Genomic DNA, 19,918 nt, shown 5'->3' with positions numbered 1-19,918 from the left:
TTTAGACCGGCGTGCTGGCCTCTCTGTTGTGCCTAGGTGGGGCTGCGACGTGTTGATCTTCCGAGGCCGGGCATGACCCAGGAAAGTGTGTCCGGCCAAATGGGATCGAGCGTGTTGGGCTATGTGGTGCACCCCTGCAGGGAAGTTAATCTATTCGAATAGCCGTGATCTTCGGTAACAGGACGACTTGGAGTTGTACCTTGACCTTATGACAACTAGAACCGGATACTTAATAAAACACACCCTTCCAAGTTCCACAGACAACCCGGTGATCTCTTTTCCACAGGGCGACGAGGGGAGGATCGCCGGGTAGGATTATGCTATGCGATGCTACTTGGAGATGCTACTTGGAGATGCTACTTGGAGGACTTCAATCTACTCTCTTCTACATGCTGCGAGACGGAGGCTGCCAGAAGCGTAGTCTTCGATAGGACTAGCTATCCCCCTCTTATTCTGGCATTCTGCAGTTCAGTCCACTGATATGGCCTCCTTACACATATACCCATGCATATGTAGTGTAGTTCCTTGCTTGCGAGTACTTTGGATGAGTACTCACGGTTGCTTTCTCCCGCCTTTTCCCCTTTTCCTTTCTTTCTGGTTGTCGCAACCAGATGCTGGAGTCCAGGAGCCAGACGCCATCGTTGACGACGACCCCTACTACACCGGAGGTGCCTACTACTACGTGCAGCCCGCTGATGACGACCTGGAGTAGTTTAGGAGGATCCCAGGCAGGAGGCCTGCGCCTCTTTCGATCTGTATCCCAGTTTGTGCTAGCCTTCTTAAGGCAATCTTGTTTAACTTATGTCTGTACATCAGATATTGTTGCTTCCGCTGACTCGTCTATGATCGAGCACTTGTATTCGAGCCCTCGAGGCCCATGGCTTGTATTATGATGCTTGTATGACTTATTTATGTTTTTAGAGTTGTGTTGTGATATCTTCCCGTGAGTCCCTGATCTTGATCGTACACGTTTGCGTGCATGATTAGTGTACGATTGAATCGGGGGCGTCACATGGCGGCTCATGAGAACTCTAAACCACCAATCTAACCTGCCCTGGGTCTGCGTTGGAGATTTTAATGAGATTTTGTTCAACCATGAGAAACAAGGAGGGGTCCCTAGAGCGCACTCCCTAATGTAGAATTTCCGTGATGCTTTACAAACATGTAATCTCAATGACCTTGGCTTTGAGGGTGATGTTTTTACTTGGCGAAATAATAACTTCCATGTTGATGGGTATATTCGGGAGAGGCTACATAGGGTTGTGACCTCGCCGTCATGGTGCGCTCGTTTCCCGTACTACAAAGTGGTGAATGGGGATCCGCACCACTCTGATCACACAGACCCATGGTGTTGTGGCTCCATGGCACGAGGAGAATGGGGGGAAGATAGTGCGGTCCACAGGCAAAACGGTTCGAAGCGCGTTGGCTTCTTGAGGAGGGATGTGATGGGCTCGTGCGGAAGGCGTGGGAAGAGGCACAGGGACCGTCAGTGGCGAGCAAACTGGGAGCCGTTAATAAAGCCCTCCACACATGGAGCCGTGACGTGCTGGGAGATCTCCAGAAGAGGGCCAGGAAACTGAAGGACGAACTTGAGAACGTTCGGCGCCAACCAATCTCACAAGCCCAACTTAGAAGGGAGCTGAAAGTGAAATATAGATTGGAAAAGCTGGAGGATCAGCTCGATCTGGTTTACCGTTAGAGAGCTCATGCGGCGGGCTTTCAAAAGGGGACCGAAATACAAAGTATTTCCAGGCCTTTGCGTCGGAGAGAAAGAAAAAGAATACGATCCACATGTTGAAGAGGGAGGATGGCGTGGAGGTGTCAAGGGAGGAGGGCTTAAAGGCCCTCGTTACTAACTATTTCTCTAACTTGTTTACCCCCGTGGCAGGTTCGGAAATGGCGGAAATTTTGAACAACATTGCCCCCAAAGTTATGCAACAGATGAATGATCACCTCCTTGCTGACTTCACGGCAGAAGAAGTAAAGGATGCGCTGGATAGTATTGGCGATCTTAAAGCCCCGGGGATGGACGGCCTTCCGGCCATCTTCTATAAACACTACTAGCATTTGATTGGGGAGGATGTTGTTCGCGAGGTTTTGCACGTGTTACAGGGCGGCAGTATACCCGAGGGATGGAATGACACCCTAGTGGTGTTGATCCCAAAGGTTCAGAACCCAGAGAGATTAAAGGATCTACGCCCGATTAGCCTTTGTAACGTTGTGTATAAACTGGTGTCCAAGGTGCTAGCCAACCGTCTGAAGAGTATCCTAAGTGAAATAATATCACCCAACCAAAGTGCTTTCGTCCCAGGAAGGCTGATCTCGGACAATACTATCTTGGCATATGAAATGACCCACTTTTTGAGGTGGAAGAGGACGGGCAGCACTCGCTTTGCAGCTTTGAAACTGGATATGAGAAAAGCTTATGATCGTGTGGAGTGGGCATTCCTGGAGAAGATCATGCTCCAGCTCGGGTTCGCACCGGCGTTTGTGGACCACATCTGCAAGTGCATGACCACTGTTCGATACCGTTTCAAGATCAATGATGGTTGTATGGACACGGTGATTCCGGGGCGGGGGTTGAGGCAAGGAGATCCGGCCTCGCCGTATCTCTCTCTGATTTGTGCAGAAGGGCTCTCGTCTTTGATCAACCGGGCGGAGGAGTTGGGCCTGCTTCGGGGTATAAGGATTGCACCTACTGCACCGTCCATAACCCACCTGCTCTTTGCTGACGACTCACTCCTTCTCATGGAGGCTACGGAGGAGAGTATGGCCACCATAAATGAGATCCTAGAGGTTTATGAAAGGGGATCGGGTCAAACGATCAACCGGGACAAATCGGCAATACAGTTCAGCAAGAACACTCCGGTCCAGAAGAATCAAGTGTTGCTCCACAGTTTGGGCCTGAGAGGAGAAGGAATGCAAGGGAAGTATCTAGGCCTCCCTAGTTACGTGGGTAGATCCCGGCAGTTATGCTTCGAGTACATCCGGGACAAAATCTGGGAGCTACTCCAAGGGTACAAGATTAGGCTCTTATCAAAGAAGGGGAAGGAGATTTTGATCAAAACAGTGGCCCAAGCTATCCCCACGTATGCCATGGCCTGCTTTGATCTGACGAAGGGCCTTTGCGATGATATCTGCGCTATATATGCCGGTTCTGGTGGGCAAACCAAGATGATGAACATAAACACCACTGGGTGGGCTGGGAGAGAATGACCTTACCAAAAGAGCATGGTGGCCTTGGTTTCCGAGACCTACACGCTTTCAACATTGCCATGCTTGCCCATCAAGTCTGGCGCCTCCTACAAGCCCCTGAATCTCTATGTGCTCGAGTCCTATGTGCCAAGTATTACCCCAATGGCGACCTTCTATCGGCGATACCAACACCCGGAATCAGCTATGTATGGCGGAGTATCTTGCAGGGGATCCAAGTAGTCAGAGAAGGTATGGTTTGGAGAGTGGGGGACGGACAGCAGATTCGCATGTGGCATGATCCATGGCTGCCGTCGGGACCAGTACGCTTCCCGCGCACTCCACAAGGTGCAAACCTGCTGACGAGGGTCTCGGAACTGATAGACCCAGCCATGCACACATGGGATGAGCAGTTAGTGCAGCAGACTTTCAGTCAGGAGGACGCGGCAGTGATTCTGCAGATCCCGATTTTTGAACATCATGAGGATTTTGTGGCCTGGCAATTTGACAATAAGGATTTGTTCTCGGTCAGATCGGCCTATCGGGTTTATACTGACATGCTCCATAGACAACGGCCACGACCGCGTGGGGAAAGCTCGTCCGGGGAAAATGAGGAGAGGAAGATGTGGCAGAAGCTCTGGAAGGTCAATTGTCCGGGGAAAGTACATCATTTAATTTGGAGACTTGCCCATAACAGCCACCCTCTGTTGAGGAATGTGGAACGGATCGGCGTCCAGCTGGAAACAAACTGTGTGGTTTGCCACAGATTACAGGAGGTGAAGAAGATGTGGAGGGCTTGCGGGCTGGAGCAGAGTAGGCAGAAACTGCTATCATGTCAGTCACCGCGCCAATTTCTTAACCTCATTGTGTCTATGCCTAAGGATGAGAAGCTACATACGATCTGCCTCCTATGGATGTGGTGGACGGAAAGGAACAAGGCAAACCACAACGCGCATAGAGCCTCGACCCAGGAGTTTGGTTTCACGCTGGCAAAACACATCGCGGAATGGCGTATGTTCTTTGGGGAGCAAGGAAGGAGCAACGCAAAACCAAAGCCCATTTGGACTTGCCCGGCCACGGATATTGTCAAGATAAATTTTGATGGATCTTTCGACCTGGAGTCCAGGCACGCAGGCTGGGGCTGCATCGCCCGTGACCATTCAGGAGGGGTGATCTTCGCGGCAGCAGGAAAACTTGCACACATGAGCGAAGCCCTGCATGCCGAGGCGTGTGCCCTCATGTATGCAATGAAGCTAGCAGAAGACCATGGAATGGGACGGGTTGTTTTTGAAACTGACTGCACCGGAGTCCAGCAGGCTGTCACGACAACTACACTGGATCGGTCCAACCTGGGCACCCTCTTTCGTGAGATCAAATACCTTCTCCAAATGGGTTTTATTGAGTGGAAAGTCACATACTGCCCACGCCTATGTAATGTTCCTGCCCATGAACTAGCGGCTATTGGTAGGCGGGACGACAATGCCGGCCTCCATGTGTGGTCGGTAAACCTCCCTAAAGTTGTAACCGATGCGGTGACCGCCGATATGGCTGGTCCACGGTGATTTCTTGGAATGCAAGGCCGTTATGGGGCTATTTTTACACTTAATTCCTGAAATTCTTCGTCAGACCTTAGATCGAGCTTGACAGATACACTCTGACGAAACTGAGAAACGCGCAATGCTGTTAAACCTGAAGCTGAAACTGGGGCAAAGGTTTCGACAGCTGTGAATGAAACGGGAAAGGGAAGAAAGACGTCTCTGCCACGTTGACGAGGTCTTGTTGGGGTGGGGTCCGGGTGTCAGTGTGAGTGGGCATGATTATAAGCCTGGGTTTTGCTAATTTCTTAAATATGTGTACGCTCCATGGCATGGTTCAATACGATACTCTACCAAGGTAAGACAAGACGGAAGAAATTATCATTGTCAGTCCATGTATGTGACAGAAGATAAGCAAGGAAAAACTAGAAGGAAGAAAACAAAGTATATTCATTATGTCGTGAGAAGTGTGCATAAAGTATATTCAGCATTACAACAGGAGGTATTGCGTAGAAGAAACTTCCATACAGAGAGGAAAAAATCAGAAGAAACAGCATGGTTGGGAGTCTGCACTTGCACACATCGGACCATGATCTGAAGCGGAACAGACTATCATATCATCTTGCGCTCAATTAACTGGGCGCCTGGGCCTACCAAACCTACATGCTCACATACTAGAGCGGCACAGCCATTCTATAGCAAGCAGAATCACAAAAATCAGAGAATGCAATCGACACCAACACACATCACACATCTGAACTGCACCGAAGAAACCCCATCTATGAACACAACGCTTTCAAACATCACAAGGAGAGTAATCTACATAGGCTGATGCCATACATTCATTTCATTCCATCATGCATTCATTGAAACAACATTCACAAAATCCACTCATGTGCAAAGAGATCCCTGGTCTGGTTAAAGCCAAGAAAGTTATCATCCTCTATGCAAAGTGTTCCTAGGCCTGGTGTAAGCTAAAGGTACATTTCTTATCAACCGACTGTGTGTAGGTGTTCTTGTGTCTAGTTATAAGACGGGTTTCGTTTTAAGAACTCAGCACCGGGCAGACAGTAACCTATGGCTCAAAGCCATAAGCCCCATAACTCCCATGGGAAATGGGGCCTGAGTCGTAAAAGCCACCCCCCTGTATCTTTGCACGGTGCTTCTGTGCGCGACGAGCGGTAGGGCGGCGAATGGCGAGATGGTGTCCCTTGCTTCCGCGCAGCCTTAAATGGACGAATCATGCCTGGCTCTACTTGATACCTGTGGAAAAGAAATCAACAGTGAACTTTCACAAAAAAAAAAAATAGATTCGGAAATAAATGAACAGCACACCAGTCACATAAAGCAAAATGAACTTTACTCACCTTCCAAGAACTCCTCAACCTCAACAGGAAAGGCATTGATAATAAGCCGAGCAGCACACTTGTGCATAGCGTCTAAATCTGAAGACACAAAATAATTCAAGACAAGCCAAATTCAACAAAAATATACCATACACTGGAAAAAAAGTGACATTAAAAAGTTGAACAGGAAAAATACCAAATGGCTTGAAAGGTTTAACAACATGTCCAGTCCATGGGTAATTCTTAGTTGGGTTCTCAATAAACAAAAACTTCAAGGAACCACCTGCAAAAAAATTAAGCCACCACCACCAAAAAATTGAATATCAAATAAGTATGTAACAGCATAAGGACTCGGATATAATATGGAAAAACGCTCACTCCAATCCACATCAAGAAAATACACCGACGATCGGGTTGTGGTTGAATGTGTGCTAACAGGATCTTTGGAGTAAGAACCAACATCTTGAACCATTGCTGCCAAAGATCCAAAACGCAAAGGCAATTAAAGGCACAGATCAACTAATGTACCAACAACAAAAAGCAGCAGAAATAAACAGATCCGTGAAGGAAGGGGGAACGACAAGAAGGAGATGCGTTTACCTGCTGAGAGGAACCCAGGGAGGTGGACATCATCCGTTGTCTCTGATGAATCCACAAGGCCGTTGGTGAGGCCGGCCGCCTTGTCTGCAAAGGCAGAGGTAGACAGAACTGAGACCAGATCCCTAAAAGCAGATGAGGTAATTATGAACATTGATAAGAAATTTCTTTAAATTTGGTCAAAGTAGAGATAATTTGACTTCAGAAAAAAAAGAACCAGAGGGAGTACTATCATATAAAAAAAGGAGCAACCACTGTAAAGAGAGCAGCATAACACAACAGATAGAAAATATTAAGTGTCATAGAAAAGGTTGGTAATTACTATAGGATAGTAGAACCTTATCTGACAAAAACTTACTAGGATAACATACATAGAAATTAATCACAATCATGAGATTATCTGGCATAGGTAAAAGGCGGATCTGATGCTTGAAGGGAAGGGAACTTTGGATAATTACCAGAGGTGATCTCACCAGATGGTGCCTCCATCTTCTCTGGTAAAGTGCCAGTGAAGCCGACCCCCCCATCTGCAGAGGGAGAGGTTATTGTTAGATGTGCTGTTCTAAGAATAGATACAGAACTAGTTCAGTGCAAGATGATCAAAATACCCCATAGATGAACACAACTGATATACAGTACTACCAAAATGTACTAGAGAACAGCACCACTACAATACCAAGACAACATATGACTATATAAATATAATGCAACAATGTAACAACGATAAACAGAGATGCTAGTAAGCATTGGACTGAACAGTCATTTCGACATAAAAGCATTACAGTATTGACAGATATCTCTTTTGATATAAGCAAAAGGGTTAGGAATTACCATTGAGAACCTTCTGACCTATGTCAATAACCTTGTCACCCTTAAGGGACTCCTCTGATGAGTAAAGCAACAAGACAAACAATTAGTACATGTGCAGACACAAATGCATGTTGGTTTGCAAAATTGGATAGCATTTTAGTTAGAAGTCCAGCGGCATCAAACACTCATTACTAATCCTATATGATTCAAATTGGCATGCCCTCGTACTCCGCCATGGTGAAGCCAGCTCCTTGCCGCCTCCTCCTCCTTCACGTGTTGCGACTCCTGCTCCGGCTGCTGCTGCTCCTCTTCCAGCTATGGTGAGGGAGGCAGATCTGCTACAAACCGAAAGACGCGCCTAGCCCGTTCTTGTAGAGAAACCGGACACACGGAGAGGATGGGAACGGATATGGGTAGGCCTGGGACACCGTATGGCTTAAATAGTCAGGCTCTGACCCTCTGGCAGCGAGCCGGAGGGGCGCCACATGACGTTCACACCCCCACCTGAGGAGACACACACCAGATCGATGAGTTTCCGGGCGTTTACGTGTGAAATCCGACTATCGGCCCGACGTGGCGGACATACTCGGGCCGCCTCATATCCACCATACATTAAAATGGGTTGGATATAGGGAGTGCAAGTCAGCCTGAAAGTTTGAGGCCAATTTATGGCGTCCGGGTAGTTTGGTTTTTTTTACGGGCTGGCTGTCCGTGCTACACGGGACACAAATTCAATCCACAAACCTTTTTAGGAAAAACCCAGTCCATACGACGGCATGGTTCTTAAACTAGCTGTCATTCTGCCCAAAATGGTCATGGAGCTGGCATGTTATTTTTTATTTACAATGTAAAAAGGGAGCAGGAATTACCGTGAGAATCTACTACTCTGTTGCCTCCTGGACTAGCCGGCCAGTCTACCGCTACAGCAAAGCAGAGATGCCCGAGCAGCGCGCGTGGGGGAGGCAGCGCCCATACGTCTGCGTGCGCGGATTCCCTCGTCGCGCCGCTCGATCGGGCCAGTACTATCAGGGAATCTCCAGCCGTTCGCCCTTCCTGGGCGTTTAAAAGCGTCCCCTGGGGTAAGCCGGCGCAAAGAAAGGCCTTGGGGCGAGTCGTCGCCCAGCCGTCGGCCCCTAGGGCCGCCCCCAGGCGAGTGTTTTTTTTAAAAAAAGGACGTTCGGCGAGGTTATGATAAAAGAGTAGTTAAATTTCGGCTAAACATGGCGAATTTCGGCCAAATTCGCGCATTTTCATTACATTAAGGTAATCTAAAAAAGAAAGGGGTTGAAGTCGTCGCCGCCATCGTCGTCGTCGGCCTTCTCCTCCTTGACGCGGACCCCCCGGCTGGACCCGACGTCGCCATGGTGGACTGGCGGCGGCGCGTCGTCGTCGTCGTCGTCGTCGCTGTCGCATAGGACGACGACCCCGTCTTCGTCGCGGCCGCGTCGGCGCTCCTCGAAGCGGCGCAGGGCGGCGCGCTGGCGCTCCTTCGCCTTCTCCCGGCGCGCCTTCTCCATCGCAATGGAGTCCTGCCGCGCCCATTCTAGGGCCGCGTCGTCGTCGGCTAAACATGGCGAATTTCGGCCAAATTCGCGCATTTTCATTACATTAAGGTAATCTAAAAAAGAAAGGGGTTGAAGTCGTCGCCGCCATCGTCGTCGTCGGCCTTCTCCTCCTTGACGCGGACCCCCCGGCTGGACCCGACGTCGCCATGGTGGACTGGCGGCGGCGCGTCGTCGTCGTCGTCGGCCTTCTCCTCCTTGACGCGGACCCCCCGGCTGGACCCGACGTCGCCATGGTGGACTGGCGGCGGCGCGTCGTCGTCGTCGTCGCTGTCGCATAGGACGACGACCCCGTCTTCGTCGCGGCCGCGTCGTCGCTCCTCGAAGCGGCGCAGGGCGGCGCGCTGGCGTTCCTTCGCCTTCTCCCGGCGCGCCTTCTCCATCGCAATGGAGTCCTGGCGCGCCCATTCTAGGGCCGCGTCGTCGTCGGCGAACTCCGCCTTCACCGGCACCAGCCCCGGCTCCGTCACCGGCGCCAGCCCCGGCTCCGTCTTCACCGGCGCCAGCCCCGGCTCCGTCTTTGGCTTGACGAAGCGCGGAGGAGCCGACGAGGAGGAGGCGCGCCGGCCGCCCTCGTTGATGACGATGCCGGCGCTGCGAGTGCGTCGGCCGAGCGGCGACTCCGCCGCGGGCTCGGCCTTGACGCCGAGCAGGGCCGGAGTGCCGGAGGAGTGCGACGAGGATCGGGAGGAGGAAGAGGAGGAGGAGGACCCGAACCGCCTTGGCGCCCATGGCCCGACGCGTCGGAGCTGCGCCGGAGGGTACGCCAACGGCGGGTCGTTGCCGCCCTCGAGGTGCGTGAGCACGCCCTCGAGTGTGCGGCCGGGAACGCCCCACCAGAGGCGGCGCCCCTCGCTGTTCTGCCGCCCGCCGACCACTGGTGCGCCGTTGGTGGACGCCAATCGTTGCTGCTGGCGGCGCTCGAAATACGCCGCCCAGGCCGCATGGTTGTCGGCGGCGTACTGGGGGAGGGAGCGTTGGGCGTCGGTGAGGGACGCGCGCGCGATCTCGACCTCCTCGGCGAAGTACCCCGGCTTCGCCACAGCGTCGGGCAACGGGGGAATGGGCACTCCCCCGGCGCTGAGTCTCCACCCCGATGGCCCGACGCGCATGTCCGGCGGCGCCGGGATGTTCGTGGAGCAGGAGCCAGGACTCCAGTTCGCGGAGCGAACGGCGGGCGAAGCCGTTGGCCGCCGCCTCGTCTCCGGGGAAACGTTCTGCCATGACGACGGCGCTCGGGAGAGGCAGGGAGAGGGAGGGGCTGGACGGCGGCGAGGGGGCGGGCGGGCTGTGGGTACAGGAGAGTGGAGTGGATGCCGCCGGCTTTTATAACCGGGCCGCGCCCGTGTGTACGCGTGCGAGGGAGGGGAGGCGTCGGCGCGCCGTCCCGTGAAGCGCCGCCCGTGAAGAAATCAATGGCAAGGCTGACCGGCGGCAGCCTTGCCATTGATTCCCCGTGGGAACCGAGGCCGTTGGGGGGAGGCGAGGCGCCGAGTCGCTGACGCGGCTGGCCCGCGGCTTCTTCGCGCCAAAACAACTCGCCCTGGCGCCCCTGGGCGCCCCCCAGCGCGCCGGGTTCGGGTTGGGTTCGCCGACGCTGTTTTCGGCCCAAGCCGGCAAAAATCGGGCTCCTGGGGGCGCGATTGGGCCGTTTTTTCGGCGCCGGCGTGAAAAATTGCCTGGGGAGGCCTTCTTGGGGGCGCGACTGGAGATGCCCTCACGCGCCAGTCGGCCAGTGTCACAACACGGGACCCACACAGCCGGTCAGTCGGATGGGCGAGAGAGAGAACCCGACGAAGCTCTCCTCGTGTGACGCATCCCCTTTTTCTTACCGTTGGTCGTTATTGGACGTGGACACTGAGGCCAACTCCACCGCGCGACCCTATCCTATCCGCTCCGGTCCGTTTGGGGTAAAGGGACAAATGAGGCAGCCCAGCGCGCGACGGCCCAGACCCATCCTGTCCGTTTTGTGTCCGGGCCGACCCATTTCGAGCGCAAACTTGCGCCGGGTTTGGGTCACGGCGGACACCAAACGGACGCGCGCCTCATCCGCTTCTGGGCCGCGTGGCAGGCGGCCACCTACCTCCCACCCGCCCACATCAATGCGGACGAGTGGGTGGCCCCACCTGTCATCCGCACGTCGAGCGGTCGCCGTCCTTCTTTAAGTGGGAAGCGTGGACGGGTCGTCGTCCACACTGCCCCACGCCACCCAGCGGCCTCCTCGAACCCCGACAGCGCTGAAACCCTAGCCCGCCCACCTCCTCCTCAAGCTCGCCGCCCGCCCGCCTCGCCATGGGCTTCTGGAACGGCAAGGGCAAGCACGACCGCGAGGCCGGCTCCTCCTCGGGGCGCCGCCGCGGCTCCGTGAAGAAGGAGGAGCCCGCGTCTCCGCCGCGTTCCGGCCGTTGAGCACCCGCGTCTCCGCCGCGCTCCTCCCGTCGAGCCCCCGCACCGGCCCCCTTCACCATTGCCCCTCGGCCCTCCGGCAAGCGCGCCCGGCAGTACATCTGCGCGGACGTGTGCCGGAGGTACTGGGAGACGAGGACGCCGGTCCCGTGGAGTGAGTCAGACCCCAGGCGGGTCTGACATGGATTCAAGGTGGAAATCGAGCACAAGATTGGAGAAAAGAGAACAAGAATAGGAAGAACACGAAGAAACTCGAGTATACTGTGTATATGTAGGAATATATTGATATATGATATATAAACCAATATTTGACAGAATGATTCAATGATACAATCCATCCGGCTACAGGTCCTTATATAGGCTAAGGGATTACAAAAAGTAACTTAGAAGCAAAGGAAAAATAATAATAGCAAAAGGGGGAACCACTGACAGCCGTAGATCTTATCTCATCTTAGCCATCCAAACCTCTCACTTAACCTCTACCCCTAATACCTGACAAGCCGGGCTTCCAGATCCTCGTCTAGCTTCCAGATTATGCGGTCCTTCGACGTGCCACTGGAGGCTGACCTCCACAGCATGCAAGAATTGGAGCAGGTTCGAACCGATCTACCGCTCTGATTCGATTATTGCCACAGGTTGGCCGCTCCGAGGCTACGATTCTGTTTCTTACAAGTATCATCGCAGCTTGAACTTCTGGCCCTTGCGGCAGCGCCCCGGGGTGGCGCTGCTGAAGTAGGCCCGCCCGGGCTTGGTGAGGTTGAAGATGGAGTTGCCGTCCTCCAGCTTGAGCAGCTGGTCGGACACGTCACAGGCGGCGAAGGCCTTGGCGGTGAGCTGCACGGCGCTGTCCTGGCTAGGCGGGTAGAGGAAGAAGAGGGCGTCGCCGAGCTTGACGGGGACGGACTTGGCCCACCGCACGTACACGTCCGGCTTGCTGGACGGCGGCACCCCCCACGCGTCCGGCCCGCCCACCTTGTACTGAGCGGCGGCGCACCCGTCCATGGAGGTCATGGAGATGCACAGCAGCAGCGCCAGAGCCGCTAGAGTCGCCATTCCCACCGGCGCCGCCAAGTTGAGCGCTTCGTATCGTCGTCTCCTGCGCGCATCCGTCCACTTCTTCGTTTCCCAGGTGAGCTAAGTAACACCCGCTCCCTCCCTGCCGTTTCTCGCGTGCTCTCATTTCGCTAGGAGTCACCTACATCATGCCATCTGAATCTTGGGTTCTGAACTTCTGATCCAAGTTTCCCTGAGCAACATGAACGACATATAACATCTGAATCTTGGGCTGTCAGGTTGTATAATTCTGGCGTTCTTCACCTCCCGCTTACAACCAAGTAAATTTTGACAACAAATTCACTTCTGCACTAGTAGAGTATACTGGATAGGGATGAATAAAGTCACTGCAGTCTTGAGCTTATTATACTTGTCAGTTCAGACTTCAGACAGAACCCGGGTCTAGCTTTAGCCTGAAACTTGGTGAAATACCAACAACTTCACAATCATGTGTCACCAACCAAGTTTACCAGCTACCAATTCTCTATGGTGAGCTGAAAAAAAAACACTCCACAGAACTCGTATATTCTGCTCTTCTTTACCTTCCTATTTCAACCAAGTACTAGATGAACCGATTGAAGCCTTGCTCGTTGATCAAAATCGCAGCTTTTGGCCCAGCTGGGTCTGTACAAGAGCAAGGAGGAGGCCGCCAGGCAAGAAGAGGTGCTGGGGAAGCTTGACAAGGTGGCTGTTTCCTCCTGCCATATGCGAGTTGGCGTTACCTTTTGGTAATTTATCGTCTGGTGAACAATATGCATGTTTGAAATGCAGATTGTGAAAGAGTGGGTCAAGGAGTTGGCTATTCAGAGAGGCCAAGTCAACGCAAATGCCGTGCTTTTCACCTTCGGGTCATACCATCTAGGGGTAATGTACATGCTTTGCGTTGCTTATTTTGGAATCAGCGCTGTTCTAGAGAATAGGTAACATATTTGAGCATGTGTTTGTTTAGCTGCACTAAAATAGGCTTCCGGTTATTAACTTAATATTACCAAACAGAGTATTAGTGTTCTTAGAGATAAAGACACCAGGATATGGAAATGCCACACACCCTTAATTTGATTCTTAACAACTGTTGAATTGTATGCCAACTGGCTCAACTGCATCTGGCTGAACTATTCCTGTTTTCCGTCTATGTCGTTGCTTGTGTTCTAGTACTTTTTTCAGATACTCTGTTTTCAGTTCTCGCAGTCATAGATATAGAGCACCGCGTTGATTGGTGAACATCATAGACTCTGGAATCAGTCCTGCTTTAAAGGGTATTTTACCTATCACAACATATGTTTGTTTAGCTGCATTAAAGAACAGGCTTCGACTTAGTAAGTAACCCTTTTTTTGCTGATACTTGTTTGAGATTGCTTGCTGGTGAGTTAGTAACTTAGTATAACCACAATACCACAAAGAGTATGTGCTCCTTAGAAGAAGAAAAAAAGACACCATGGTATGGGAATGCTAAACACATCGTATGACCACTTCTAAAGCATATGAGCTCAAATGCATCAGCTAAATTATTCCTTTTTTTCTATGTTGTTGCATAGAATTGGGTGTTCTCCTTTTTCTTATACTTGAGCATGTTTATGTTTGCCCTACTCATGAATTGTTAGTTCTTTCAATTCTAGCCCTCCTATCTTTAATTCCTGGCTGCTGGACTACCTGCAGGACAACGAGTTCATCTGCGGCAGCTATCGCTGTGAGCAGTCCGTCTGCGACGCGCTCTGCAGCGTCTTCGCCGGGCACAACGAGATACTCAACGTCTGGAAGTAAGTCGCCGGCCATCTGTTTCCTGATGAATTTTCTTTCTAGCTCAATGTGATCCGATCTGACTAGTACGTTAAGATTTTCTCTTGTTTTCTTTTCAAATAGTACTAGTAGCCTATATTCCAGTTGTGCGACTACCTGTAGCCACTTGAACCGATGAGAATTCTTCAAGCGTACCTATAGCCACTTGAACAGATGTCTATCTCAGATCTGCTCATCTAAAAAATCCAAGTGGAGTAGTATACTGGTAGTATAGTATAATAATATTATCAAAAGGTAAATGCCCTGATTATTTAGCTCTGTGAGATAAATACTCGTCGAAAGTGGGCTCCTATCAAAATTCATTTCCATTATAATCTTACTCATACAATATTCACACCATGTAATTCTGGAAATATATGCTCATATCTAGTTCTGCATAAAAAAACAGTATTGACATGTTATAAATAGTTTGTTTGTCTTTCTGTTTATTTTGTTACATTTTGCAGGGATAAAGTGAAGAAAAAGAAGAAAAGATTACTAGAAGATTACTTTTAGGATTTTCTTTTATTTCCTTGCAATTTTCCTTTTATTGGATACTTGTAAAGACATTGTAATATTCTTACTATAATGAAGATTATGATTCTATTTCATTTTTTGTTTTTAAATTATTTTTCCTTATAGGTTGTTTTCTGTAAATTTGGATTTTTTTGTTTTCCAAATACATTACTAGTGGCGCATTTAAGCCCTTATTAGTGGCGCACCTTCCTTTATTACTAGTGGCGCACCTATAAGGCTATTAGTGGCATACTTGGAGGCAATACCAGTGGTGCGCCGCTGGTATTTGGATTACCAATGGCGCATCAAAGGTGCGCCATTACTAACAATTACTAGTGGTGTGTTAATAGTGGCGCACCTATAGTGCACCATTAATAGCAAAAACTGGTGCCACTAATAGCCTTTTTTCTAGTAGTGAAGAGGCAATATAAAGTGACGTTCTTTTGCATTAAGATTTTGTGCATCAACCCTAAACGCACATGACAACCTCTGCTTCCCTCTGCGAAGGGCCTATTTTTTACTTTTGTTTTATTTTAATGCTTGAGTCAAGGTGATATTCACCTCTGCCTTTTTAATTTTATCCTTTGGCAAGATCCTCGTGTTTGGAAGATCATGATACATATATCCAATTGGATGTAAGTTGGCATAGGCTATTATTGTTGACATCACCTAAAGGTGAATATGTTGGGAGGCAACACAATAAGCCCCTATCTTTCTCAGTGTCCTGCTGAAACTCTATAACCACAAGTATTGCGTGAGTGTTAACAATTATAGGGGACTACGAGATAGTTGAGTATGTGAGCTTGCTGAAAAGCTCTATTATTGACTCTTTGTGATGTTACGATAAATTGCAATTGCTTCAATGACTGAGATTATAGTTTGTTAGTTCCCAATGAAGTTTTTGAACCATACTTGACATTGTGAATTGCTTATTACTTGAACATAGGAAATCATATGACAAAATTCATATATGTTGCTGTTATTAGAATGATCATGATGACCACATGTCCGTATTTTATTTTTATCGACACCTCTATCTCTAAACATGTGGACATAATTTTCGATTTCGGCTTCCGCTTGAGGACAAGCGAGGTCTAAGCTTGGGGGAGTTGATACGTCCATTTTGCATCATGCTTTTATATCAATATTTATTGCATTATGGGCTATTATTACACATTATATCTCAATACTTATGGCTATTCTCTCTTATTTTACAAGGTTTACCATGAAGAGGGGGGATGCCGGCAGCTGGAATTCTGGCTGGAAAAGGAGCAAATGTTGGAAACCTATTCTGCACAACTCCAAAAGACCTGAGACTCCACGAAACAACTTTTTGGATTTAATAAGAATTTATGGGCAAAAGAAATAGGCCAGGGGACCCACACCCTGTCCAGGAGACAGGGGGCGCGCCCCCCTGTAGGGCGCGGCCCCCTATCTCTTGGGCCCCCTGGTGGGCTTCTGGCGTCCATCTTCTGCTATATGAAGGGTGTTGTCCTGGAAAAAATCATGGGCAAGCTTACGGGACGAAACTCCGCTGCCATGAGGCGGAATCAATCAAGGGCTCTAGCGGAGCTGTTCTGCCGGGGACACTTCCCTCCGGGAGGGGGAAATCATCACCAACGTCATCACCAACGATCCTCTCATCGGGAGGGGGTCAATCTCCATCAACATCTTCACCAGCACCATCTCCTCTCAAAACCCTAGTTCATCTCTTGTATCCAATCTTGTATCAAAACCACAAATTGGTACCTGTGGTTTGCTAGTAGTGTTGATTACTCCTTGTAGTTGATGCTATTTGGTTTACTTGGTGGAAGATCATATGTTCAGATCCTTTATGCATATTATTACTCCTCTGTATGAACATGAATATGCTTTGGGAGTAGTTACGTTTGTTCCTGAGGACATGGGTGAAGTCTTGCTATTAGTAGTCATGTGAATTTGGTATTCGTTCGATATTATGATGAGATGTATGTTGTCTTTCCTCTAGTGGTGTTGTGTGAACGTCGACTACATGACACTTCACCATTATTTGGACCTAGAGGAAGGCATAGGGAAGTAATAAGTAGATGATGGGTTGTTAGAGTGACAGAAGCTTAAACCCTAGTTTATGCGTTGCTTTCTTAGGGGTTGATATGGACCCATATGTTTAATGATGTGGTTAGGTTTACCTTAATACTCCTTTTTGTAGTTGCGGATGCTTGCAATAGGGGTTAATCATAAGTGGGATGCTTGTCCATGTTAGGGCAGTACCCAAGTGCCGGTCCAGCCACATATCAAATTATCAAAGTACCGAACGCGAATCTTATGAACGTGATGAAAACTAGCTTGACGATAATTCCCAGTGTGTCCTCGGGAGCTCCTTCTTCATTATTAGAATTTGTCCAGGCTTATACTTTGCTACATAAAGGATTGGGCCACCTTGCTGCACTTTATTTACTTTCTTTACTTTTTGCTCGTTACTATTTATCTTATCACAAAACTATCTATCACCTACTATTTCAGTGCTTGTAGAGAAAACCTTACTGAAAACCGCTTATCATTTCCTTCTGCTCCTCGTTGGGTTCGACACTCTTACTTATCGAAAGGACTACGATAGATCCCCTATACTTGTGGGTCATCAGCCCTGCTAATTGGATCAAGTGGCTTTTCTTGGCCGAGTACTGGTACAGCAGAACCTTTCACTCTGCTTTGGGACAAACTCCCTATGAAGTGATCTACGGGATTCTGCCAAGGGAATTTGGTGTTGCACAAGTGGAGAGCTCATCAATTCCAGATCTGGAAGCATGGCTTAATGAAAGGAAGATCATGCACGAACTGCTACAACAATAACCAAAACAAGCACAAGACAGAATGAAGAGGCAAACCAACAAGCACCAGACAAACTGTGAGTTTGTAGTGGGGGACATGGTATACCTCCGACTGCAGCCCTTCATACAAACATCAGTAGCTCAATGACCATACCAGAAGCTGGCGTTCCGGTATTATGGACCTTACACAATCGAGGCTCGGGTGGGGGCAGTGGCCTGCAAACTGAAACCGTCTGAATCCAGTAAGATACACCCGGTCATGAATATCTCTCAGCTTAAGAAACCAATTGGTCCAGAAATCACAGCAGAGGAGCAGCTTCCCCCGGGTAACTCAGTGCGGCAAGCTAATCATGTCCCAATGCAGGTTTTGGCGGCTCGAATGGTCAATGCCCAACAAGCATCGGTGTCGCGTCTCCTGCTACATTGGCGGGATCTGCCGCGATCGCTGGCAACCTGGGAAGATCCCCAACTACTCCAAGCCCACTTCCTGACTACTCTGGCTTGGGGGCAAGCCATTTTCAAAGGAGGGGAGAATGTCACGACTGACAAGGTGGCTCCACCAAAGGGGACGGCGTCCTGCAAGCGGGCCCAGACGACAGCATCCTCAGTGGAGAGTGGCTAGGTGTTTCAGGGTGTGGCTAAACCCACATCGTGTGTGTGGCTGCAGCCAACTGTGGCGTGGGGATGTTATATGCGTGTGTGGAGATTAGAGAGGGCATCAAATATTATTGTAAGACAAAGGCACGAGTGGAGCTGATCTCCATCCGCTCTTCCAATCCCTTTGGTAGATCGGGCTCGTTACAATGCCCCGGCCACCTCCTGCTTGCCGCCTCCCCCTAGACGGCCTAGATTCTCCACGATACCCCCTGGACCCCTCTCACTCCTCCCCGTGCTTTCCTCCCTCCTATGCTCCCTCCCCTCTCTCTGTTCGTGGGCGCCCAAGAACACCGACGAGCACCACCGCGTCCACCACCTCCCCTTCGCTTCTCCGACCGGTCCATGAGCTCAGCCGTTGACCGCTATGTTGTCTCCGCCAATCCACGCGACCGGAAGGCCCTCGGAGCGTCGTCCCCAAGATCTTCTTCCTCCTCGGCCGCCGAAGATCGACCTCGCCGTTCCACCTGCACCGGACCTTCCCCGAGCCTGCTTCGATGCCCCTGCACGTGCCATGAGCACCCGCGTCTTTCCCCTCTCTCCCCCAGTCTAACTCATCCCCTAGCTAGGTCCACAATCGGACCCGAGAGCTCCACCCCGCCAGCCATGTTGCCGCTGTGGCTAGAGCAAGTGTAGCTCATGCTGGGCGCGTCAACGTGCTCACTGGATCCCTAGGAGCACGTAGCATCCCCTAGTTCCTCCCCTAGCGCACCATAGCGTCGAACTCATCGACATCCGAGCTCCGGCCGCTGCAAAGCTCGTCGCCGGTGCCTCTGCAGGCCACCCCAACTCCAGCCGTCACCACCACTGGATGCGCCCCTCCGCCAGCTCCCCTTTGATTCTCCCCGTGAGCCAAATCAGCCCTTGTAGCAAAATCCCGATGCCCTTCGCCGCGGATTTGGTCACCAGCGTTTACACGCCGGTGGTGATAACGTGGCATTGTCATTACGGCCTAATCATGTTTAGTTTAATCAGCTCAGCCAATGACATTAGGGACCCACTGACTAAATAACCTCGGGTTAAATTTAGATTAGATTTAATCAAACATGGGGGACCCACATGCTAGCATTGACTTTGCTGACGTGGTTGTTGACCGAACCTGTCCGTGACACTAATGACACTGGGTCACTAACAAGTGGGCCCCACAGGTCAGATTTGACCTGGACCGACCAGTTGATTTGCTGAGGTGGTGCTGATGTCGCTTTGACGTCATAAAGCCTTATCAGGAATTCAAATAAATCAAAATGATTTATTTATTTCCAGAAAATGTCCAAAACTTCTAAAATCATATAAAATAAACCGTAGCTCAGAATGAAATAATTTATATATGAAAAATTATCAAAAAAATCCAATCTACCCATCTGTACCATTTTCATGCATGTTAGAACAACTTTTGGCTACTGTTTAGGACAAATCAAATGAATGGCATTTAAATAATCACATTTGAAGTTTGAATTTGAACCTTGGGTTCAAACCAACTCCATTTAAATCGTTGCTAGCTGCATTAGGCAAAATCATTGTTGGGAACCCAGTAATTTCAAATTTTTCCTATGATCACGCAAGATCTATCTAGGTTATGCATAGCAACGAGAGGGAAGAGTGTGTCTACATACCCTCATAGACCGAAAGCGGAAGCGTTAAGTAACGCGGTTGATGTAGTCGAA

The 19,918-nt window shown here is 50.1% G+C and overlaps 2 protein-coding genes across 2 annotated transcripts; both read right to left on the bottom strand.

Moving 5' to 3' along the window:
- Nucleotides 1-5,542: 5,542 nt before the first annotated feature.
- On the bottom strand, nucleotides 5,543-7,647 carry LOC119323025. Its single transcript, XM_037596590.1, has 7 exons — nucleotides 7,502-7,647; nucleotides 7,129-7,197; nucleotides 6,674-6,757; nucleotides 6,452-6,547; nucleotides 6,270-6,356; nucleotides 6,093-6,172; nucleotides 5,543-5,989 (listed from the first exon to the last, which is right to left on the bottom strand). The coding sequence occupies exons 2-7, from the start codon at nucleotides 7,157-7,159 to the stop codon at nucleotides 5,810-5,812; spliced, it is 558 nt and encodes a 185-aa protein (XP_037452487.1). The 5' UTR covers nucleotides 7,160-7,197; nucleotides 7,502-7,647; the 3' UTR covers nucleotides 5,543-5,809.
- Nucleotides 7,648-12,072: 4,425 nt separating this feature from the next.
- Nucleotides 12,073-13,176, bottom strand: LOC119302572 (uclacyanin 1-like). Its single transcript, XM_037579612.1, has one exon. The coding sequence runs from the start codon at nucleotides 12,499-12,501 to the stop codon at nucleotides 12,124-12,126; it is 378 nt and encodes a 125-aa protein (XP_037435509.1). The 5' UTR covers nucleotides 12,502-13,176; the 3' UTR covers nucleotides 12,073-12,123.
- Between the last annotated feature and the right edge of the window lie 6,742 nt (nucleotides 13,177-19,918).

The sequence above is a fragment of the Triticum dicoccoides genome, chromosome 1B, assembly GCF_002162155.2.
Source record: "Triticum dicoccoides isolate Atlit2015 ecotype Zavitan chromosome 1B, WEW_v2.0, whole genome shotgun sequence".
Taxonomy (NCBI): domain Eukaryota; kingdom Viridiplantae; phylum Streptophyta; class Magnoliopsida; order Poales; family Poaceae; genus Triticum; species Triticum dicoccoides.
The sequence above is the reverse complement of the archived record's forward strand: the minus strand, read 5'-3'. Positions and strand labels throughout refer to the sequence as shown.

Coding starts and splice junctions, on each gene's coding strand:
- LOC119323025 (XM_037596590.1), bottom strand. CDS start 7,159: ATGGAGGCACCATCTGGTGAGATCACCTCTG. Junction 6,548..6,673: donor CCCTGGGTTCCTCTCAGCAG/GTAAACGCATCT, acceptor GATCTTTGGCAG/CAATGGTTCAAGATGTTGGT. Junction 6,173..6,269: donor TAAACCTTTCAAGCCATTTG/GTATTTTTCCTG, acceptor TTGTGTCTTCAG/ATTTAGACGCTATGCACAAG.
- LOC119302572 (XM_037579612.1), bottom strand. CDS start 12,501: ATGGCGACTCTAGCGGCTCTGGCGCTGCTGCTGTGCATCTCCATGACC.